We start from the raw sequence: 25,175 nt of genomic DNA, 5'->3' as shown, positions 1-25,175 counted from the left end.
TTCCTTTCACAATTTTATCCAAAGGTGTAACTAGCATTTGGTGAATGGAGTTTGAATTTCATTCCACATCCTGATGTCTGGTGGTCTCCACACTCTGAGCTTTATCCATTCACCCAGTTTCTCTGCCCCTTGTCTACCTCCACTCTGTAGTTAACAAATAACTTTTTGTCCTAGATATTTTCTTCTTACATTCCTCCCATCTATCTAGGAACACTTAACTGAAAACTAGCTTTCTCTGAAGATACCATGTCTATTGGCACCATCTCCAAGGTTGGCTTCTTATTTCACACTCAGTGACACAGAGAGCCAGGAAGAGAAGTTGGTATACTCTTTACTCTCCGTTGTCATTTTCATACCCTCTCCTGCCACCGTCATTACCAACAACCTTCCCTCCTTTAAAGTCTTCCTTTCTGCATCATTATTTCTATGAATCTTTTCATTGCCCTCCCTTCTGCCTCTTTTGTTCCTTCTCCCTTGAGTAAATTCTGTGCCTGTATCAGTTTTTTCTTCTTTCTTTCAGCCCCTGTTTGCCTTAAATACCTGTATTTCCCAAGTCCTCAACTTTTTCAGCTCCCATGACTTAATTTTCTAATTTCCCTCAATTACATATGGAAGTAGTCATACTTTAGGTACCACCTTTATTCCCCAACCTCCCTTACTAAATTGTATTCAGGTATCAGAATTCCTAGTCCTAGGCCTGATGTCAATGTTACCGATCTATCCTAAGCAATGGGTATGTAATTTCTGTTATATAGTTTTCTTGTTCTGAATATACCTTTAAAAAGCTCTTTTTTGCTGTAATCTCAGATACTTATTAGCTGTATGATCCTGGGCAAGTCACTTAACCCTGATTGCCTTTAAAAAATAGTGTAATATAAATGTATAAAAGTAGATGGCATAGGATATAGGACTGAATAGGTACTAACTCCAGAAAGTATTATTACTTTTTGTTCAACCGCCATTTTCTCATAATAGTGAAGAATGTGTACCATTTTAACTTCTAGGACAATATAATGAGGCTGTCTTTTAGCAAAATAAGTCAGTGAATTTAAGAATGTTAGATTTCTCACCTTCCAGAAAAATATATTTACTGCTTTTGCCAGTGTTTTTTGACTCGGCAGGATTCAATGCATTATTTTTTATTTTTTGGTGGGTAACATTGTATAAGATAACGTCTAAAATACTGGCCTAGACACTGTAAAAGAATACAATAAAAATAAAACATAGAGTCTCTGTCCTCAAGGATTTGATAACCTCTTGTAAGACAGCATATTGCGAGGTGTTTCAAGGGAGCAGCTACAAATTCTAGATATAACTGGTCAGTGGTGACAGCATTAAATTGTGATGTCTGATGGCCCCAGTCAGTCTCATTCACTAATACACCTTTATCTCTTTCAGCCTTTAAAGTATACTCTTATATCAAAGAGAAAACAAAAAGTCTTAGCTTTTCCTGGATTTTTGTCAAGAAGCACAATCTTCTAAAGGGTGATAATGGGATGTGTAATTTTAGTATAGTTACAAGGAGGAAAGCTTTGAGGAGTGTTATGTAGTGAGTGGTTCCAGCCTGAGTCTTCCAGAGCCGGGATGGCTGCCCTCCCCCATATAGCATTGTCTGTTTTCTCACCAGAATACAGCTGGCAGCAGTCAGAACAAAAGCAGCAAACTTAGGCTGACTAGCGCCTTTTGAACAAACACCAGGTTCAGCCAGTCAGAGAGGGTCCTCATTACCATGGGGTTAGTGGATTGGAAACAGTTACAGAATGTTCGCACATGCTTCAAATCTTTCCATGGCACGTTCATTTCTCTTCCTCATGTCTCTCTGGAAACAGGCTTCTTGGCCTCCTCCATATGGAGGATTGTATCAGCTGAATATGCCGATATTCACCTACTCACCAACCACCCACAGCAACTATTTTAACCTAAGTAAAAGAAGAGATAAAGATTGAAAAATAAAATAAATTCAAAACATGTGGTTTCTAGTAGTTTATGCAGAGGGAGAGTACCAAAGATAATAAAGCAGTGAAGCCTAATAAGAATTGTCTTTTTTATAGTTCATTTGAGTTTAACATTAGGTCAAACATTAAGAATCTTGATCATAACAATTGTAGTGAGTCCATTAACCAACATCTGGTTATGAAAAACTATGAGGAAACTCTGAATATTTAAGACCAGTTTGCCAGGAAAGAAGTAGCAATTCCGTTTCACCTGGTCTCTGTTTTCACCTGTTTAACCATTTTCATCATGTTTTTTGTTCAATATGTAAGACAGCTACATCTATACACACCTGATATAGAAGAACAGTGTGATTAGGACATACTATGACATGTCTAGTCATTCATTATTTCCACCTTTTTATGTTTTTTGTATGTTCTGAGTTTGTATCTTTTTTCCTTAAAAATGAGTAGGCACATTGTGTAGGCACAACTAATTCACTTATCTTCTAGCCTGTTTTCTCCTCATTTGGAAAATAGAGACAGTACCTATTATACCTACTTCATACTACTGGTACAAAACCCAAATACATTGTCTCTGTTGAGGGCTTTACAAACCTTAACTCACTATACTTAACTGTATTCAGTTATTCATACTTCATAGAATTCTTGCAAAATTCCCATATATTACCAGTTGTCTTTCAGGTGTATTTTTAAACTGTTTATTTCTGTTTTTCTCTTTAACTTAAACAGCGACTTATTATAGTCATTATTATTAGCAGTTAAGTGTCCTCATGTTTTTGGGCAATGCTAGACAGTGTGGAAAGACATAGTCCTTACTCTATTGGAAGGATCACCTTTTGAAATGAACCATCTTCTTCCCTTCATAAGCCACAAACATAATTGAATTTTATCATCATTTATGATCACTTGCCAGATGGATCAAATTCAGAGAGATCCCTATGAGATTATTTCTCTCGGCTTTTTCATGGCAGTACAACTGTGTTTGGCTTGGGGTAGAACTGAGCAAAAGGTCTCAGCTCTTAGGCTGTCAAGCTTGTTAAAAATACAAGTTAAAAGTTACAATTCTAGTTTTGGCTCTCCATTATCTTTAACTAGGACACAAAGATATTTTTAAAAATATGTTTACCTCATCTCTATCTTTAGTAATATAAGTCCTTGGATGGAGGTTAAGTTAATGTTTACAGAAAACTTTGGGAGCGTTTCATTTTTATTTTTAAATCTATTTCATTGATATCTATTGTTTTTTCACATCATCGGAATTTCTACCAGTATCCCTCCCCTTTCCGAAGGGCCACCTTATGTAATAAATATCTTTAAAGAAAAAAAGGAAGAACAGAAAAAAATGAGCAAAACCAGTCAGCATATTGAAAAAGCCTGAAATATATGCAATTTTCCGCACTCATGGACCTCCTAGCACTGAAAAGGAGTGAGCTGGGGGTGTCTTTTCATATCTATTTTTTTTAATTTACATTGTTACAGTCATTTTATGTATATTTTTTTGGCTCTGCTTACTTCACTCCGCATCAATTCATATAGATCTTTCCACGCTTCTCTGTATTCATCATATTTGTTTCCACATGGTAACATTCCATTAATTTATATACCACATTTTGTTTAGCTATTCCCCAAATGATGAGTATTTTCTTTGTATCTAATTCTTTGCCACCACACACAAAAAAAGGCTGCTATAAATATTTTGGTATATGTGGGGACTTTTTTTTTTTAATCAAGTCAGCTAGCATTTAAGTGCCAGGTACTATGCTTAGCACTGGGAATACAAAGAAAGGCAAAAAAAAAAAAATACTCCCACATGCAAACAACTATATACAGACAAAATATATTCAGGATCACTAGGGATAATCTGAGAGAAGGCATTACAATTAAGGAAGGCTGGGAAAGGTTTCTTGCAGAAAGCGGGACTTCAGCTGAGATGAAGGCAACCAGGGAATCCAGGAGTCAGTGATAAGGATGAAGACAGTTCCAGGAATGAGGGACACCTAGTGGAAACACTCAGAGTTGGGAATGTGTGTCTGAGGGACGGCAAGGAAGCTAGTATCGCTGGATTACAGAGTTTATAGAAGGGAGTAAGGTAGAAGGAGACTAGAAAAGCCAGTTTGTGAAAGTCTTTAAAAGCCAAACTGAGTTTTTAAATATCTGATCCTGGAAACCTTAGGAACATAGGAGAATCTCTGAGACATATTGTGTGGACATTTTAGTCACTTAGTTTGCATTTCCAATTTGCATTACGAAAGGGGTGTACTGAACATAGCTCTGCCAACAATGCACTACCTGTCCTATGTTACCACAACCCTCCAATGTTGGCTATACCTGTCTTTTGTCATCTTAGCCAATTGGTAGGGTATGAGGTAAAGCCTCAAGGTTGTTTTGATTTCCATTTATCTTATTATTAGTGATTTGGAGCATTTTTTAAATGTTTGTCAATAGTTTGCATTTTTCTTTTAAGAACCATTTTCTCTTATCCTTTGATTATTGCATAATGGTTTTTGGTCTTATATCTCTTGGTTTCCTCTATTTTCATTTATATTTTTCAAAAATAATATATTGATCCCTTTTGTTTTTACATCATAGTCTTTTCTGGATATATCCCTTACTTAACACATTCCCTATTGAACCTTCCTTTGTAACAAAGAAAAAAAGTTAAGGAAAAATCACTGATATAAGGACTACATATGATAGTGTAAGAATTTATTTTTCTTTTAACAGAAGAGTATAACTTAAAGGTTAAGATGGACAAAGGCATAGGAACAAATGATATTGACTGGGCCCATCATGTTGCTCAGTTTACTGTTAATAACACCAAACAATCTTCACATGTCCTTATGAAAATTACCTGACTCCTTTGTCTGTTATACACTAAATTATGCCACTCTATCAATAGGAGGTAAGTTCATTATCTGTTCTTTGGGACCAAGATTGTTCCTTGTGGTTATTCAGAGTTTTCGGCTTCTCTTAGTTTTCTTTTCATTTGTATCATTATATGTATGTATAGTCTTTCGATTCAGTTTACTTCACTGTATCAGTTTATACACATCCTTTTCACCTTCATTATTTTTTATTGTATAATTATATCATATTCATAGTTAGCTATTCACTTGAATTGTTTCTTTCTGGCTGTTTGCAATATTTTCTCCTTGACCTGGGAACTCTGGAATTTGTCTATAGTATTCCTGGCAGATTTTGTTTTGGGATCTCTTTCATGAGGTGATCAGTGGATTCTTTCAATTTCTATTTTACCCTCTGATTCTAGAATCTCAAGGCAGTTTTCCAGATAATTTCTTTTAAGATGATATCTAGGATCTTTTTTTGATTGTGGCTTTCAGATAGTCCAATAATTTTTAAATTATCTTTCCTGGATCTGTTTTCTAGTTCAATTGTTTTTCAACTGAGATATTTCACATTGTCTTCTATTGTTCTCATTCTTTTGATTTTGTTTTATTGTTTCTTGATTTCTCATAAAGTCATTAGCTTCCATTTACTTCATTCTGATTTTTAAGGAATTATTTTCTTCAGTGAGCTTTTGTACATCCTTTTCCATTTGGCCAATTTTGCTTTTTTTTTTTTAATTAAAAAAAAATTTTTTTTGTTTGTTTTTGGCAAGGCAGTTGGGGTTAAGTGACTTGCCCAGGGTCACACAGTTAGTAAGTGTCAGTTGTCTGGTCTGAGGCAGGATTTGAATTCAGGTCTTCCTGACTCCAGGGCCGGTGCTCTATCTACTCCAATTCAGCTTTTTAAGGCAGTCTTCTCCTCATTGGCTTTTTGAACCTGTTTTGCCATTTGACCTAGTCTGTTTTTTTAAGGTGCTATTTTATTCAGTATTTTTTTGTGTCTCCTGTACCAAGCCCTTGACTCTTTTTTCATGATTTTTTTGCATCACTCTCATTTCTCTTCCCAATTTTTCTTCTGCCTCTCTTCTTGATTTTCAAAATCCTTTTTGATCTCTTTCATGGCCTGAGACCAATTCATATTTTTCTTAGTGGCTTTGGATGTAGGAGTTCTGACTTTGTTGTCTTCTTCTGAGTGTATTTTGATCTTCCTTGTCACCATAATAACTTTCTATAGTCAGATTTTTTTTTCCCATTGCTTGCTCATTTTCCCATCTTATTACCTGACTTTTAACTGTTAAAGTAGGGCCCTGCTTCCAGGGTGGAGGACACACTGTCCCAAGCTTCAGGAATTTTGTGCATCTGTTTTTAGAGATGCTTCAAGGGACCTGTAAGTTTTCATTTCTTCCAAGGTGGTATGATCTAAGAAGAGGTGTTTACTACTCTTCTGGCCTGTGCTCTGGTCTGTGAGAAATCACAAGCACTCTTTTCTACCCTGGAACTGTGAGAATGGTACCCCCTCCACTATGGCCACAAACTCTACTATGCTAGTGCTCCTCCTCACTCTGGGACTGCCACCTAGGACTGTGACCAGATCTGAGTATGGGCAAAGCAACAGAGTCCTGCCTCAGTACCAGCAAAAAGACCACTGTAATTTCTTTCTGAGTAGTTGTTCACCCCGCTTACTGTGGGCTTCTCTGTGGGCTGAGAGCTCTGGAAGCAGCAGCTCTGTTGGCTGATGTTCAGTTATTTATTCGATCAGTCCATCAGAAGGATGTATTAGACTCCTGCTGTCTGCCTGACAATCCTAATTAATATAGATTTCAGTGAGGGAATGGGATTAGTGTCTTCTCTCCTATTCAGTGGGAGATGGGATTAGTGTTAAGGAGGTGAGATTAGCACTAAGGAGAGCACTGTCTCCTTTAGGCTGGTTGCTCACATACCTAGAGGTTAAGCAAGGTTAAAATGTGGGGTCACTCAGGCTAACTGCACCAGTGGCTGACTTTGTACACCCAAAGATCCCATCTGTTGGAACAAAAACTCACTATTCAACAAATACTGTTGGGGAACCTGGAAAGTAGTTTGGCAGAAACTAGGTATTGACCATCATCTCACATTGTATACCAAGCTGAGCTCAAAATAGGTACATGATTTAGATGTAAAGGAATCATAAATGAATTAGTGGATCATAGAAGAAGTTACTTGTTAGATCTATGACTAGGGGGAGAGTTCATGACCAAACAAGATAGATAGGTTCACAGAATTAAGAAGTTTGTGCACAAACAACAGTCAAAGGAAGTCCAGGCTTTACAATAGACATTTTAAAAAATGCTCTAAATCACTAACAGTTAGAGAAGCGTAAATTAAAACAACTCTGATTGGCTAAGATGACAAGAAAGGACAATGACAAGTGCTGGAGGGGCTATGGGAAAACAGGTATACTAATACACTATTGGTGGATCTGTAAACTAATCCAGTCATGTTGGAAAGCATCCCAAAAAGCTATTAGGTTGTGCATATCATTTGACCCAGCAAGTCCATATAATACAGAAGTCTATATAGTCTATACTGTAATGTGTCTATTGTTGTTGTTCAGTTGTTTTAGTTGTGTCTGACTTTTTGTGACTTCATTTGGGATTTTGTTGGCAGAGATACTAGAGTGGTCTGCCATTCCTTCTCCAGCTCATTCTACAGATGAGGAAACTGAGGCAAACAGGATTAAGTGACTTGCTCAGGGTCGCGCAGCTAGTAAGTGTCTGAAGTGAGATTTTTAACTTAAGTCTTCCTAACTCCAAGCTTGGTGCTCTATCCAGTCTACCACCTATCTGCCCCAATATAAGTCTTTACCACAAGGAAATCAAAGAAAGAGTGAAAGGATACATGTGTACAAAGATATTTGTAGCAGCTCTTTTTGTACCGGCAAAGTGTTAGAAATTGAGAGGATGCCCATCAACTGGAGAATGGCTGAACAATAATTATATATGAATTCTAATGTTATACATTGTGCTGTAAGAAATGATGAAGAGGATGGGTTTAGAAAAGTCTGGAGTTTTATGAACTAATGCAAAGTGAAGTGAGCAAAACCAGAACAACAATTTATACAATAACAACAATATTGTAAGCTAATTAACTGTGAAAGACTTAGTAACCCAGATCCACACTACAATGATCTACCACAATTCCAAAGGACTCATGATGAAATAGGCCATCATTCACTTTCAGTTAGAGAGTTGATGGACTCATAATGCAGATTGAAGCATTTTCTTTCTCTCTCCCTCCCCTCCTTTCTCTCTTTCTGGACATGGCTAATGTGGGAATTTATTTTGCATGATTATACATATTTACATTGGGTTTTGTTTTTCTTGCCTTCACAATGGGTAGGGAAGAGAGGAAGGAGAGAATTAGAAACTAAAAACAAAATTGAATTTTAAAATTATTAGAAATTATTATACTCAATCATAAGGAAATTTCAAACTTAAATGAAAAGGCTGAATGCTTACGATATAAAGTGCCCAGATTAACACTAGATAATAGGATCTAAACTATCTGATCCTAGAGAGATTAAGCATTTCATAAAGAGGAAAAAAAACCTTTGTGCCAAATTCATTTATAAGTGAATTCTGTCAAACGTTTAAAGAACATTGAGTTTATGCTATATTAACTGTTCACAAAAATAAACTAAACTTTTTCTATGAGACAGTAGTAATAACGGATATTTATACAGTGCTTTAAGGTTTGAAGAATGTTTTGTACGCAATATCTCATATGGCCTTTTCAGTCACCTTATATGATGGATCATGTTTTTCCCATTTTGCAGATGTGGAAACTGAGACAGAGAGGCTATATGACTTAACCAGGGTCATACAGAGAGTTTCTGAGACAGGATTTGAACTTGGGTCTTCATGACTTTTAAGTGCAGTGGTACAGGATTATTGTTCTGCCCAACACCCCACACTGCTTACTGTGGTCATGTTATTGACACCAGGGAGAGAGAACAGAAAGAGAAAACTATAGAGAAACATTGCTAATAAATATGCAAAGCATGAAAAACCTGTAATTTTATCAATGTGGTGATCTGGCTTTGGAACTTCTTTTACCTATGTAGGCAAGACTGTGACTTAATAAAGAACTCCCAGGAACTTGCTTTAAACATATAGGAATTAATGAATCCTCTAGAATCACACAATTAGTAGACAGGGATTGCTGTTAACTCTGACAGACATGGCTGATGTAGCTATATGTGTGTGTGTGTGTGTGTGAGTACATATACGTGTGCATATATATATCTATGTGTGTGTATATACACACACACACACACACACTTTTTTGTTTGTTTGTTTAACCTTTTCCTTCTCTTCTTGTTGGGAAGTTTTGTGAAATCACAATGATGTAAAAAGATAAATAAAACAGTATTTTAAATCATTGATATTCTCTAGTGGAAAGTATAATTAACATGGTGTAATTATGGATTTTTCTATACCTCTGAAACATTAATCCCTGCACTGAATAACTTCTGATTATTTGATGTAAAAGTTCTAAAAATTTTATCTTCTGAGACTTTTGCCTTCTCACTAGACAATCAGTTATATTGGATATTTGCTGAGAGTACTACTACTATGCTTAGTACTGTGTACACATACAGGAATTGAATTGTTGAAATATTGTATTATATGATGAAGCTAGTTTTCTTTTAAAATGTAATAATGTCTCATCTTCTTTCAGATGTTTCTGATAGTGGCTCCTCTTTCTGTACTCTATAATTGGAGAGATGAATTGAACACTTGGGGATATTTCAAAATCACTATTTTGCATGGTAATAAAAAAGATAATGAGCTGATTCGAGTCAAGCAGGGAAAATGTGAAATTGCTCTAACAACTTATGAAACCCTTCGCTTGTGCTTAGATGAGCTGAACAGGTAGTAAGAATATTTTTTTAAACTGAGATTCTCTGTGTTTCTTTTAATAAGTTTTACTTCGCTTGTTTTAGAATCTATTTTAAACTTTTGATATTATTCAGCGTGATTGAAGATGATTTCAGAATTAAAGATTTAGATTGTTTATGTTAAAATTGCCTTGAAAATGGATGATGGCTCTGAGTTCACTGTTTTTGACAGTGCTTCCATATTCACTATGTCTTCCATGTTTAAAAATTTGGAATTATCCCCCTCTTATATTCATTTACCACATTCTATCAACTCTGTCTTATATCCCTACTCTTTACTTCATCACCTAAGCACAATCCCATTTTACTACCCATCTGAATTATTGCAGGTGTCTTCCTCTGCCCTTTCTTCCACTCTACGACAGGTTTCATGTTTTTATGAGATTAATCTTCCTTATACATAGCTCTGCTCAGTGTGATTCTTTTGCTCAGTAATCTTCAGTGGTTTTTTATTGTCGACTTAATAAAATTCAAACTCTTTACCTTGGTGTTTAGGGCTTTCTACAATCTGGCACCACTACATTTTTAATCTTTTTTCACATTACTTTCCTTCATACACACTATGCCTAGTGTACAGTATAGTATTCTCTTTCCTAGACATACTCTCTGCCTCCTTGTCCCTGAGGCTTTGCTTACACTGTTTCCTGTGCCTGGAATGCTGCCTTTCCCTTTTATATATCCATCTTTTAAAACTCAGTTTAAATGCTACCTTCTTCATAAAACTTTTTCTGCTGTTTGCCACCCTTTAGGAACAAACTTTGGTCATATAATTTGTTTTGCACTCCTCCAATGCACTTACCATTTGTTATTATTATCTTTATAAGTTTCTTGTACCTACTAGAATATAAGTTCCATGAGCATAGGATTTTTTTTCTTATTTAAATTGTTTATCTTCCCTAGTGTTTAGCCTAGTGCTTTTTATATAAAGGGTTTAATGAATGTTTAATTGAAAGCTTGCTTTAAGTATTCCATGATCTGTTATAGACACTTTGCTAAACTGCATCACTGGGGAATATTTCCATATTGGAATAATCCAATAGCTAACTCTATCATCTCTAATCTTCATTGACTCTCTAGGTATTTAAACTTTAATTTTGTGGCCTATTAATTGTAATCATTTACCTATGTGAGATTTATGTATATATACTAACTAGTATGATCACCAAAGAGTGGAGAGGGAGAAAATCAAATAACGTGGAAAGGAACAACAGATAAGCTATAAATTCTTTATAAATAGGATAAGAGGAAGAGGTGGAAAGGGAACTTTTACTTAAAAACTTTGTTGCTGTTTTTTTTTAAATTTGCAGTATAGAATGGTCTGCTGTCATTGTGGATGAAGCCCATAGAATCAAGAATCCAAAGGCTCGAGTTACAGAAGTTATGAAAGCTTTAAAATGTAGTGTTCGTATAGGCCTTACTGGTACCATTCTTCAAAACAACATGAAGGAACTTTGGTGTGTTATGGACTGGTGAGTAAAAACATATTTTTGTGTGGTTTTTTACTCTCTTTGTAGAATACTGGAGGGGTGGTATGGACTCACCGAAAAATCAAGAAGCTCTGGATTCAGGCCCTGCCGCTGATGTTTATCTACTGTATGACCTCATATACTTCTTAAAACTGGATGCTGATTTTTTTTGGAGATAATTTAACAAATATCTAATGTTTTGTTATTGCTTTTAGGGCTGTGCCAGGACTTTTAGGTAGCATGACTTACTTCAGGAAGCAGTTTTCCGACCCAGTGGAGCATGGACAAAGACATACTGCGACCAAAAGAGAGCTGGCTACTGGCCGAAAGGCCATGCAGAGACTAGCAAGAAAGATGTCTGGCTGGTTTCTGAGACGTACCAAGACTCTGATCAGGGATCAGTTGCCTAAGAAGGAAGACAGAGTGAGAACTGTGGATTTTTCATTTTAAACTTTGTCGTATTTAAATTTTCTGAACTTTTTAGGTTAGGTCCTCAAGTATTTAGGAATTGAGACCCAGAGTTTGAGGATCATTCTTCAGCTGGTGTGAGAATCACATTAAATCCACGGTTGTTACTGTATTTCATTTGGACACGATTTAGTTGCTAATATAACTAGCCAAATTTTAAAAATGATTTTGAATTATTATTTTCTTCTCTTAAATATGTGACAATGGATAGGGGGAACAGAAAGGGGAAAGAATTATATTCAAATAAATCTTAGAGTATTTACCTTGAGAAGACAATAAGTTTGATAAGTTTTACCTGTTGTATGACTATTGGTACTCTTATCTTCTTAGCCTAGGGAGCATTAACTTCTCCCTGTCACTTTATGGATCATAGATCTGGAGTTTGAAGGGACTTCAGAAGCCATCTAGTTTAATCTTCTCATTTTACAGTTGAGGAAACAGAGGCCCAAGGATGTTTATGGACTTGTCCAAAGACACATATGTAGTAAATATCAGAATTTGAACCTAAGTCCTCTGTATGCTGAGCCAGTACTCTTTCCACTATATCGCATTGTGGGTCCATAAGGTAAAGTCAAAATGAGGATAGATGCCTGTTTTACTTAGGAGACTCTATGAAAGAAGGTAGAACTGAAGGAGGGGAAAAGGTAATGTGAATTGGCAAACCAGTAAACCAGTCAGTTAATAGGTATTTATTAAGCACCTACTGTATTCGAGGCACTGTGCTAAGTAAGCTCTGGGAATACAAAGAAAGCCAAAAGTCAGTCCCTACTCTCAAGAAGCTCATGGTCTATTAGGAAACTCATGGTAATATTTTAATTTTTGTTTGCTCCAAGAGAGAAAATAGTTTTACCTTTCTGTTACAGTGCCTGGATACTCACTATTCAGTCTGTTAAAAAAAATTATAACAAAATAGGATTAATGTAAAAAAGAATTGAATTATCTGTTAATTTTTCGGTGAAACCCAAAGGCAGTACTAAAGATTTCTCTTTAGACTTAATATTAATTATTAGTGAATTAGGGGAACAAAACAACCTAGAAAATGTCAATACATATTTGTGACATGACTTTGTCCTTTCTTAATTTAATTAGTCTTTTACATTAAAAACAAAACCAAAACCAAAATTTGAAAACATGTACCTCTTGAGATTAGCATCTTAAAATGAGATAGGTACTGTAGTTCGAATTTACACACAGCTTAAAGAAGAAAGGAATGTCCCAGAAAATTGAAAGAAATTTTTATGGTGGTGTAAGTATAGGAAAGAAAATTAGTTTGTGGGTTACTTGAATAAGAACATTTGGTTAATATGACCTACATTGTGGTTATTATGCCTATTAAAGTAGATACTAATAGTTGCGTGGGTTTTTTATTTTGGCAGATGGTTTACTGTTCTCTGACAGAGTTCCAGAAAGCTGTTTATCAAACTGTATTAGAGACCGAAGATGTAACCTTGATACTTAGAGCTCGAGAACCTTGTACCTGCAACAGTGGCCGTAAGAGAAAAAATTGTTGTTACAAAGTATGCATTTTAGTATTTTGTTTTTATATCTTTTTTTCCACTATATTGTTCTCTCCTACCTTAAAGTAACATAAGTAACAGAATTACATCATCTTTTCCTGCTGCAAATCATTCATGAAGTCTCAGGAATAAGGGAATGAGAGACAATTATTAAGTGTTCGACTGATGATTGTTACTAAATATATTTATGTTAGAAAAAATTATGAAGAATTTCTTCAAGTACCTTCATTGACTAGTCTTATATTTCAAACTGCCTACTTAACATTCATACCCAGATATTTTCTGAATCTTCAAACCTGACAGATGCTAACAGCAACTCATCTTCCTGGCCAAACCTGAAGGGACAGTGCCACCATTCTCCTGATCACACTGACTTAAAATAAAAAAATACACACACACAAACACACATACACCTGTGTGTATATATGTGTATATATATTCCAGTTAATGTAAAAATAGTTTTAACATTTATTTTTAAAATTTTGAATTCCAAGTAATTTGATATAGGTTATACATGTGCAGTAATGCAAAACATTTCCATATTAGGCATGTTGTAGGGGAAGAAAAAAGACCAATAAACAGCTCCCAAAACCCAAGAAAAATTAAAAAAATAAAAAAAAAATTCTTTGATCTGCATTCAGACTCCATCAGTTCTTTCTTTGGAGGTGGATAGCATTTTTTATCATAAGTCCTTTGGAATTGTCTTGGATCATGTCGTGCTGAGAATAGCTAAGTCATTCACAGTTGCTCATTGTACAGTATTGCTGTTACTATGTACAATGTTCTTCTGGTTTTGCTTGCTTCACTTTGCATCAGTTCATGGTTTGCATCAGAGTTCCAGGTTTTTCTGAAAGCATCCTGCTTGTCATTTCTTACAGCACAATAGTACTCCATCACAGTCATATATTTCAACTTGTTCATCCATTCCCCAATTGATGAGCATCCCCTCAATTTCCATTTCTTTGCCACCAAGAAAAAAGAAGAGCTGCTTTAAATATTTTTGTACATAAGAGATCTTTTTCCCTTTTTTTTTTTAATCTCTTTGGGATACAGACCTGGTTGTGGTATTGTTAGGTCAAAGGGTGTACATGGTTTTATAGCCCTTTGGGCATAGCCCTTTGGGCAAATTGTTTTCTAGAATGGTTGGATGAATTCAATGCATTAGTATTCCAGTTTTTCCATTTCTCTTCCAACAGAGGTTTCTGTGAAATACTATCATGTGCAGCTATCATAACTGACCTGGTTGTTTTGTTGCCTTTGATCCTCTGACTATAAAAATACTTGACCCAGTTTGTCACCGTTTATACTCTTTTATAATGCAAAACTGTATTTTGTATTTTTCTTAAAAAAAGAACCAGTGCAACATTCTTTGATTGAAATACAGAATGTAAATCTGCATTAAAGAAATAAGACAATATGCCCTTTAATCTTTCTGGTTAAACCAACAATCTATTCTTTTTTGAGAAATGAAGGCTTACCTTAGGCACTATTCTGATTCTGAAGCTTTCTGTCACCCTTCCTCCTCTCCTCAAAAAGATGAGTGTTCTTTCTTCAGATTATCATGTATTTATTTACCTGTCCCATTTATAATATTAACTCGTTAAAAACTGGGCATATTTCACTTTAGTCTTTGTATCTTTATCTTCCAGCCCTGAGCTTCCCATCTACTATGCTGTGTTTAATAAATGTTTCTGAATCAAGTTGACTTGAACTCATTTTACACAAAATAATGGAAAGGAAGCAAATATTGAAAGCAATGCATGTGTTCTGGAATCTCAGTGGTTTTAGATCTTTGATAATACATTCCATTTTTTTCCTTTTTCTTTCAACTGTTCTAGACCAATTCGTATGGTGAAACAGTGAAAGCCCTCTATTTCAGTTACCTTGCAATCCTGCAAAAGGTATCTAATCATGCTGCACTGCTACAAGCCAGTAGCAACACTAGTAAACAACAGGTTTGTTTCTTGAATTTTTTGTGTTAATTTTAGGCTAATTTGTTATAATGTATGTCATTCTGGTGCTTTACTTTATGCTTATTACATTTAGGTAAAAACTGATTTGCCCATATTTGAATTATTGAAAATAATTCAGATGGTTAGAGTTCATATAGTTGGAAAATAATTTAAAGTCAAGAGAATTTGATAGATAATTTATGTAAAAGTGGTTTGAACTACTATAATTCAAAGTGAAGTAGCTTCCAGTTTGTGTATGTATACTTACACATATATACACACTCAACTATATATAATATATGTATGTGTTTGTTTGTTTATATATGTGTATATATGTTTGCATACACACATATTTAATGTTATTTAATTATTTGCTTAACTATGTCATGATCTATTTAATCAGGATAAGGACATTTAATTCTAATAGTCTGTGCATTTGAATGGCAAGAACACTATTTCATAAACTAACAAAAGCCAGTAAATCCAAAATTTAGGCTAATTCTGTAACTTCATCATGTCCTTTATCATGTGTGTAATGGATACGTATTAATACAACAGGAGTAAAGGACAAGCCTTAAATAGTAATATTTTTACCTTTTGAGTTATTCAAACTAGGTATTAGGTATTAGGATCACAGGATCATGGTGTTTAAATGTATTTGGTTTTAGCAGATAGAAGGGGAAAATCAAGATGAAGAAGTCAGGGTGCCTAAGTATCTAAATCTAATCCAGGTTTCTTAACATTTTGTGTGTCGCAGACTCCTTTGGTGGTCTGGTGAAGCCTATGGACATTTTCTGAAAATAATGTTTTTAAATGCAGAAAATAAATTACATAATTTACTTAACATGTAATATAATTATCAAAATATTTTTTAAAAGCAAGTTCATAAGCTACAGGTTAAGAAATCCTGTTCTAATTCTAGTCTGTCACCAATTAGCTGTATGAACCTGGTCAGCTGACCTTTCTGGACTTACATTTTTTTTTCATCTGTAAATTTAAGAGGGTAGAAGACGTGTTCTTCAATATCTTTTCCAGGTCTAGGATTCTGCTTTTATTGGTCTAGTTAATGGTTTTCTTTTTGTACTTTTTTCTATTCTGATTTAACATTATATTGGTTTGCATTTGGTATCATTATACCTTTTAGGAACAGTTGGTACTTGATGTTGAAAACCTGAAGAATTCTAGGAATCATTGATTATATAATAATTTATGTGAAGTCCAGTGAAACCTTTTTTCACTTTAATATCTAATGAACTAGTGGTCAAATTGCAAACAGCAATATGTGCAAAGTAAAACATTACTTTGAACTGACAAAGTCTACCATCAGAAGACAGTTTCATGTTCCAAATTTAGTTCATACTGGTTAGTGTCTTAAATAAGATTCATTTATACTCATCCTTCTTTCCACTGCCCCTATTTTCTTTAGGAAACACATCTTAAAAGAATATGCAATCAAGTTTTTTCCAAATTCAAAGATTTCATGCAGAAGAGTAAAGATGCAGCCTTTGAAACTATTTCTGATCCAAAATACAGTGGCAAAATGAAGGTAAATATTTTGGGGGGAGTGGAGGCAATTATATAAAGTGCAAATCACCTTGTATACTTCCACTTGAACCTCTGTAAAAATTGAGTTAGGAATCTGCCTTTATGGGACAGCTAGGTGGCACAGTGAGTAGAGCATCAGCCTTGGAATCAGGAGGACCTGAGTTCAAATTTGGCCTTAGACACTTGCTAGCTGTGTGACCCTGGGCAAGTCACTTAACCCTGATTGCCTCAAAAAGGAAAAAAAAAGGATCTGCCTTTATGTCTAAAGGGTATCATATCCTTTTTAGAATATGTTCTATAGTCTTTGCATTGCTACTGGTTTGGCTACAGATAAAAATAATAACACTGACTAAATTAATTTACAAAGTTAATGGTGTGCCAGACTCCCAAGTGGAAATTTTATAGAATTTGACAAAATAAGAACAGCATTCACATGGAGTAATAAAGATCTAGACTCTCAAAGGCAAATAATGGAGAAAAAGTAGAGGGAAAGTAACAATTTTAGACTTTAAATTATATTATAATTCTCTAATCACCAAAACTCTTTAATACTGGTTAGAAGTAGAAAAGTAGATCAGTGGAATAGACTGCATGAAAAAGAATCAGAAAAAAATTAAATTCAATAGCCTATTGTTCACTAAATCTGAGAATATAATTATTTGGGGAAGAACTATTTTTGAAAAGAATGCTGTGAAACCTAAAGAGTTATTGGGCAGAAATTAAGCTTTGGCCAGTGATCCTTAACCTGGGATGCATGGATAAATTTCAGAAGGGTCCATGCATTTGGAAGGGAAATAATTACACCCATACTGTATAGATAGTATAAATATATTCTCTAAGGAGGTCAAAGACAGAAACATTGCATATAAATCTCTATCTCCATCTCTCTCTATTCCTGTCATTAATAGGTTCAAAGTTTGCTCCAAAGGAACAATCAAGAATATAAATATGTACCTATATATGTACATTTCCCATAGTTAGACTTGAGGGCAAGTACTGTTTCTTTTTTGCATCCTTGTATCTTTTGTATCTTTGTATTCCCAGTGTCCCCTATAATCCCTGGTGCATATTAGTGACTAATATGTTTGTTGGTTGACAGATTGATTCTCAAGAGAAGAATTGTAAACCATTAACAACCGTAGGAAAGATTCAAGTCAGTGCGATTTTGAGGTTTCCTCTCACATCCAGCAAGTTAATCAAGATGACAGAAGATGAAAATAGTGTTAGAGGAGTAGTGGGACAGACTGGCACACTCATACATTATTATTAGAGCTGATAATTGGCTCAAGTGTTAGGAAAATGATTGTAATCTTCCTAAAATAAGTTGCAAAAATATCCAGACTCCTTGACCCACAGATTCCACTAGACTTATATTCCAGGGAAGTCAAAGACAGAAAGGTTCCATGTACATCAAAATATTAATAACAGTACTCTTTGTGGTGATAAAGAATTTAAAACAAGGTTGATACTCATTAATTGGGGAATAGCTAACCAAATGTTCATATATGAATATAATAGAATATTATTGTGTACCTTAAGGAATGACATATATAAATAATTCAGTCACATAGCAAAACTTAAATAATGATGTATAGTTCAGTAAGCAGAACCAAGAAAACAATATGCACAATTACTGCAAAAATATGAATGGAAAGAACAAAAAAAGAAATTCACTAAACTCCTGACCACTGTATAATTATGAAGACCAGAGTTCAGCCTCAAAGAAGAGTTGAGAAAATGTATCTCCCCCTTCATTGGAGGATTGGGAGATAGTATGGGTATAGATATTGGCGTCTACTTCTACATGTATCTGATCTGTTGGTTTTGCCAAACTTCCCTTTATCTTTTTCCTTCTTTGTTAAAAAGAATAGCTTGCTGGATTGAATAAGGGGAGAGATATATTTGGAAATAAAGGTGATAGAAAAACCAAAAATATAAAGAAAAAATAAAAGTATATTAAAATACCAATTTTATACATAAAGTACATCATAGTTTATCTCCTAGATAAACAAACATGAGGGTAGTAATGGACAAGTCAATTAAGCACTTTATATCCCAGGGAACTCTAAGACTGCAGGACAGTTGACAGTATGCATTAGTAGAGGGGATTTCTTAACTCGAAATCCCTTTTGCAGATGAAAAGACAAGTCTAGACAAATAAAAATGTAAATAATTGCTTTGTGCTATTGAAATTTTTTATCTATACATCATGTGGCTTTTTATTTTTCTTTTCCATTTGACTAATTATTAAAATAGTTTTTCTAATGTTGAATCATCCTTACATACCTCATAATATTCCAACTTGGTTGTAATGAATAGTTTTTATACGTATTGCTACAGTCTATAATAAATTTTATAGTAACATGTTGCATCAGTATTCATCGTAATATTGACCTATGGTTTTTTTCTCTGTTTTATCTTGGTTTGTGTAATGGGATCATAATTGTCTTATGAGATAACTTTGGTGCAATCAGAACAACTTCTGTAGCGTAGCATAGAAATTGATCATTCTCTAAATATTTGATAGTTTTCAATTGTAAATTCATTTAATTGACTAGATTTTTCTTTGTAAGTTTATTTATGGCTTGTTTAACTTCCCTTTCTGATGTTGGATTTTTGGGTTTTTATGATTGGTTTTGTTCTTTTCATTATTTTATGACAGGAGTCAGTAGCAAATTGCATATATGGGGTGACTGTGTAACATCAAGGTTGTGAGCCTGGGTTACTGGGAGAATGGTGGTGCTCTTGACAGGGTTTGGGGGGAAAGATAATTAGTTCTGTTTTGAGTTTAAGATATCTAAAAGCTAAAAAGATTAATGCAGGATTGTAGGTTAAAAGAAATATTGTGCTAGATAAATAGATCTAGAATTATCTACATACAGACATTTGAATCCATGGATCACCAAGTGAAATAGTATAAGAGGGAGAAGAAAATAGCATCTAGGACATAATTTGGGGAAGCACCCATGGTTAGTGGTCACAGCCGGGTGGGAGATCCAGTAAGGGATCCTTAGACAGTACAGTCCCAGGTAGGAGGAGAACCTGTCTCAGAGCAGTGTCATGAAAACCTAGAGAGATCAGTGTCCAGGAAGAGGGAGCCATTTAAAGTGTTGAAGGCTGCAGAAAGGACGAGAAGAATGAGGATTGAGAAAAGATAAGAAAAGATTTGGCAATTAAGAGATAATTGGTAAATTTGGAAAGAGTAGTTTCAGTTGAATGATGGGGGCAGAAGCCAGAATAGAGAAGACTTAGAAGAGAGTAAGAGTAGGGGAAGTGGCAGTACCTAGTTTAGATTACTTTCTCAAGGAGTTTAGCCATGAAAAGGAAGAGGAATGTAGTTAGTGAGGATGGTTAAATTAAGTAAGGTTTTGTTTTGTTTTGTTTTTTAAAGAAAAGAGACATGGGTATGTTTTGTTTTCCTTCGTTCTTGAGGAGGACTGTGACATCAGGAAGATGATGTCATGACTTGCAAGTGAATTGGATTTAAGTGAGGGAGAGCAGTGCAAGGTCACCAGCCTCATTTTCTTCTCCAGAGCCATCTGAGTCCAGTGGCAAGTTATAGATCAGGACAACTGAAGAGGACCCTGGGTTGGGTGTGTTTGTAGGTAACAGGGAAGCAGATAATAGATAGGGAGAGACTGTAGATTAGTGAGAAAGTAGGGACAGAGGAGGCCCTCTGCTCAAGAAGAAAAATGGAATGAGATCAGAGATACATGTTTTCTGACAATTTTATCTCGACAAGACCAAGGTGGAGACAGCTCAGGATCCTAAACCCAAGAGTCCTGAGAATAAGAATATTCCCAGACTATCAGTATTACTTCCAGCCAAGTCCCACAACTTTCTCCAATTGCTATCTGGCAACTGCTTTTATTGGTGCTGCAGCCCATGCCTCCCAAGAAGCCACAGCTACTAAGACTCAGAAAAGAAAGTTCTTGACACCACTGGATCTCATTCTGGTGGTTCAACATCAGAAATAGACAGGGTTTTATCAGGGGGAATAACACTCCACAAGAGACATTACTTTCTGGTTGGTTGCTGCAACCTAAGTACCATAGGGCCTTTCTGTCTGACTTGGAGCTCAAAACTCCTATAATGTGTTGTCTGCCCCTATACTTCTTGAGAGCATCATGTTTTACTCTTCTATTTGTGTCCCCAATGCTTAGTATAGTGCTTTGCCCATACTAAGCACTTAATCATTTTTTCCCCAAAAAAGTCTATTCATCTGGAAAAGGAAGTGATGATCACAAAAAGGCAGCATCACTTCAAGACACGATCATTCCATACTGACATCATTTCCTTTTTTATGTAGGATTAGTAAACTTGGAGCTGAAAGAACTGCTTTGTATAGAGTTTACCTAAATAACTTTCAATAAAATATTTAATGCATTTCTTGTGGAGCAGGTGGAGAAATGTTGACTAGATAGTAATATAGTTGGATGAATTCAGATCTGGTTGATGGTTGAATTTAAAGATTAGTTGTTAATGATTCTCTGTCAGCATAGCAAAAGAGTCCCAGTGGAGTACTAGGTATGTGGGCTTGGACCTCTGCTGTGAAACATTTTTGTCAGTAACTTGGAATAACATTTATAGATGACACAAATCTGGAGGGAGAGCTAACACACTGGACAGTAGTTAGGATCCAAGAAGTTCCTTACAGGTCTGGTAATGATATGTTAGCAGTTTAATGTGGCAATCAAAAAAAAACCCAAGTAATACAATCTTTGACTGTATTGAGAGAAGCACAATTTCTAGGAATAGGGAGATGATCAACTGCTCTGCCCCAAGTCTTGTATTTAGTTCTGGACACCATGGTTTAAGAAAGACATTTGTAAGCTTGACTATCCAGAGGAGTGAGAAAAGTTGTTAAAGAGTCTTGAGTCCATGTTATGTGAAGATCAGTTGAAAAAATTGGACATGTTTGGTCTGGAGGGGAAAAAAAAAACTCAGAGTGAGCTGTGTTCAGATATCTGAAAGACTGTCACACGCAGGAGGGTTTAAACTAGTACTGCTCTGCTTCAGAGGGCAGAACCAGGAGCAATGGATGGATTTTGTATGCCATGTGTATAGTTGCAGATTAACTATAATTAATCACAATTGATAGAGGCTTAATTATGATGATTTCCTTTAATAGTATTAGTAGTAGTAAGAGTAATATTAGTACTAGAACTTGTCTTAATATTTCAACAGCTAATTTTTTTGGTTTTAATTGTGTCCTCTGAAATTAAAATACCAGTGTGTAAGTTGAGATTCTTCTGTATTTTCATAATCTGTATTTCTGTAAAGTGTGTGTGTGTGTGTGTGTGTGTGTGTGTGTGTGTGTGTGTGTATTTGCCAAATCCTCTAAAATAAAAGATACATTCTGATGGTTTCTATCTCTCTTATTAGCCATTTAGTTCAGGTGAGGAATGTAGTTGCAATTCTGTAACTAGCTTTTCATCATGAAAATGTTTCAAACTTTAGAAGTAGCACAAATTTCTATTTCTTACTCAGCTAGTAAAAGATAATAGTATAGTGGTTTTCATCCATTTAAATGTCAAAAAATTTTAAGTTTTAATCAGAATTCTTAAATTGCTAAAATATTTGTTACCTGGAAGAAGTTTTCATACAGTGTAGTCTTTTTATTTTTAAAAATAAATTTGCATTAATATCTTTAGTTTTCATATCATCTGCATTTCCCAATATGTTGCCCTTCCCCCTTCCAAAAAGGCATCCCTTGTAATAAAAAATGAAAAGCAGGGAGAAAATGTTGAGCAAAATTCACCGACATAATGAAAAAGTTTGACTCTATATTCGGCGAACCATACCTGTAGCCCCCTGCCTCTGTGAGGAAGCAGAAGTGGGAGGAACATGAAGATGCCTTCTTTCTTCTTTGAGACTGAACTTGGTCATTATAATTTCACTACATTCAGTTTTGACCATTTTATAAATTTTTTTTTCTGGTCCGACTTACTTCCCTTTCCATTAGTTCATATATGTTCTCTCAGACTTCTCTGTATTCATGATTTCTTACAGCACAGTACTACTCCTTTACATTCATGCACTAAAGTTTTCTTGGCCATTCCCTAATAGATGGTCATATACTTTGTTCCTAATTCCTTGCTACTACAAAAAGTGCTGCTGTCAGTATTTTGTTGTATATAGAGCTTTTCATTTTGTCATTGACTTCATTGGTCATATGCTCACTGGTGAAATCTCTGGATCAAAGGGAAATGGACATTTTTGTCACATTCATGACCAATATCCTTTACTCTCCTTTTTTGGTTATACATTTCTTTGCTTCACCAGCATAAATCTTACAGCCTTCTCAAGACTTGCTGTGTTGCCTTTTTTGGTGACTCACGGCTTTAATTCTTTTAAGACTGTGGTATTCTGTGACTTTTAGTCACATCATGTCATTAGAAGACTATTGATCTTTAAAAAATAGGCTGTTTTTTCAAGGAGAAGCTTATAGTTATTAAAAGTACTTCACAATTTCCCAAATGCTATCTAACCTATTATCTTCCTAATATCCTCTGTCTAACTAGTTATCAGCATTTTACATAAAGCTCTGGATTATTTGTTTTGTCACTAGAACAGTGTGTGTATGTGCGCAGCTGATTGTTGTTAGGAGGTCAGCGTCAGGTTTAGGAAGCTATAGCCATGAATAAACAGGAGAATGAGTAAGGAGGGACTACATCCTTCTAATTATTTTGAGAAGACATGTCTCAGGACATTCAGCCCATGAATATAATGAGAAAATTTCATTAAATATAGAAAATTTTCAGATATAGTATATATTTCTCAAATAATGGAAGAACACTACTTTGTATTTTAGCCCAGTACTAAGAAAGAAATAGATGTTTCAGATCTTAATTTATCTCTGGACATCTTGTTAAAATATTATTTGATCTTAACAAATGAAGTAAATTGCAAATTTTTAGAAATTTTGACTATTTATTGCCAACATAATTGTAATACAATTTGACAGGAAATCTTTAATTCTGTGTTTGGCAGGGAAAAAATGTAATGAAAAAGAAGGCTGAGGTTAGGGATATATGAAAATAATTTCTTAGACATTCTAACATGATAGATAACTCTACATGTATGAATTATACCTTAAGTGGGCACCAGTTAACTACCATTCTGTGGTTCACTTCCAGGTCCTTCAGCAGCTTTTAAATCATTGCAAAAAAAACAGAGACAAAGTTCTTCTTTTTTCCTTTTCTACCAAGGTAAGTACCTTATGATTTGTAGTGATGGCTGACCTCAGCAATAACTCCCGAGGCCTAAAAAAGACGACAGCAACAGCTGTTAGCCACGTTTTCTTTTTTATACACCATTGAAAATGGTAATTAGGTAGGCAGTATAGTATTTTAAAAGAGATTTGAATTTTCATTACATCAAGGGCATCATCAAAATTTAAACTCAAAGATATATATAGATGTATATGTACATAGATATATGTGTATGTCTATATATTTTTCCCCTATAAAGGCTATTTTTAAAAGATCCATATTATCAAAGTCTCTAATAGTGCTTTACTCATAGTATGTACTTAATAAATAATTATCAGTTGACTAAGTCAATGATCAAAGGCTAGAATAACATTCCATAGCAAAGCAAATATAATTAGGAATATTTAAGTAAATAACATAGTTAATTATTCATACTTTTAAAATGGAATTCTTTTGGTTTCTTTATATTTTAAAAATCTAAAAATAATTAACATTTGAAAATGAAAATAAAAAAAAGTTAGTCAGCTGCCAATTATTAAACACCTACTGTGGGCCAGGCACTGTGCGAAGTGCTGAGAATACAAAGAAAGACAAAAAAAATCAATGCCTGCCTTAAAGGAGCTTGCAATCTAATGGGGGAGACAACTTGCAAACAACTATATACAAACATGATATGTACCAGATAAATTGGAGATAATCTCATGGGAGAAACACTAGAATTAAGAGGAACTAAGGAAGGCTTATTGAAATAAGATGAGATTTTAGCTAAGACCTGAAGGAAGCCAGGAGGCATAGATGAGGAGGGAGAGAATTCTAGCCACAGCAACAATGAGGAAGCTAGTGTCATTAGATCATAGAGTACTTGGCAGTGAGTAAGATGTAATATGACTGGAAAAGTAGGAGGTAGACAGGTTATAAAGGACTGGATATGGGGAAAGTGGGAGTGAGAAGTTGAGAATGACACCGTGATTGTGAGCTTAGGTGACCGGAAGATTAGTGGTACCCTTCACAGTAACAGGAAAGTTCAGAAAGTAGGGAGGCTTTGAGGAGAAAAGATAAATAGTTTAGTTTTGGACATGTTGCGTTTAACATGTCTGTGGGATATCCAGTTTGAGAAATCCAATAGACATCTGTAGATGTGAGACTAGAGGTCAGGAGACAGGTTAGGACTAGATAAGTAAAATTGAGAATCTTCAGCAGAGACAGTAATTGAATCAATGAAAAACATTGCAATCACCAGGTGAAACAGTATAGAGGGAAAAAGAGAAGTAGG

The 25,175-nt window shown here is 34.9% G+C and overlaps 1 protein-coding gene across 1 annotated transcript in view; it reads left to right on the top strand.

Moving 5' to 3' along the window:
* The window catches only part of ERCC6L2 (ERCC excision repair 6 like 2), a 136,648-nt gene that overhangs the window by 38,180 nt on the left and 73,293 nt on the right, over positions 1 to 25,175 (top strand). The window contains exons 4-10 of the mRNA XM_027875047.1: positions 9,521 to 9,714; positions 11,048 to 11,209; positions 11,422 to 11,629; positions 13,051 to 13,191; positions 15,030 to 15,146; positions 16,570 to 16,689; positions 23,828 to 23,899. Of these exons, the coding sequence (XP_027730848.1) occupies positions 9,521 to 9,714; positions 11,048 to 11,209; positions 11,422 to 11,629; positions 13,051 to 13,191; positions 15,030 to 15,146; positions 16,570 to 16,689; positions 23,828 to 23,899 (1,014 nt within the window). The remainder of the gene's footprint in view (positions 1 to 9,520; positions 9,715 to 11,047; positions 11,210 to 11,421; positions 11,630 to 13,050; positions 13,192 to 15,029; positions 15,147 to 16,569; positions 16,690 to 23,827; positions 23,900 to 25,175) is intronic.

This window comes from Vombatus ursinus, unplaced genomic scaffold, assembly GCF_900497805.2.
Source record: "Vombatus ursinus unplaced genomic scaffold, bare-nosed wombat genome assembly UNPS02014807.1, whole genome shotgun sequence".
Lineage (NCBI taxonomy): Eukaryota > Metazoa > Chordata > Mammalia > Diprotodontia > Vombatidae > Vombatus > Vombatus ursinus.
Note: the sequence above shows the minus strand (reverse complement) of the source record. Positions and strands in the feature narration are given on the sequence as shown.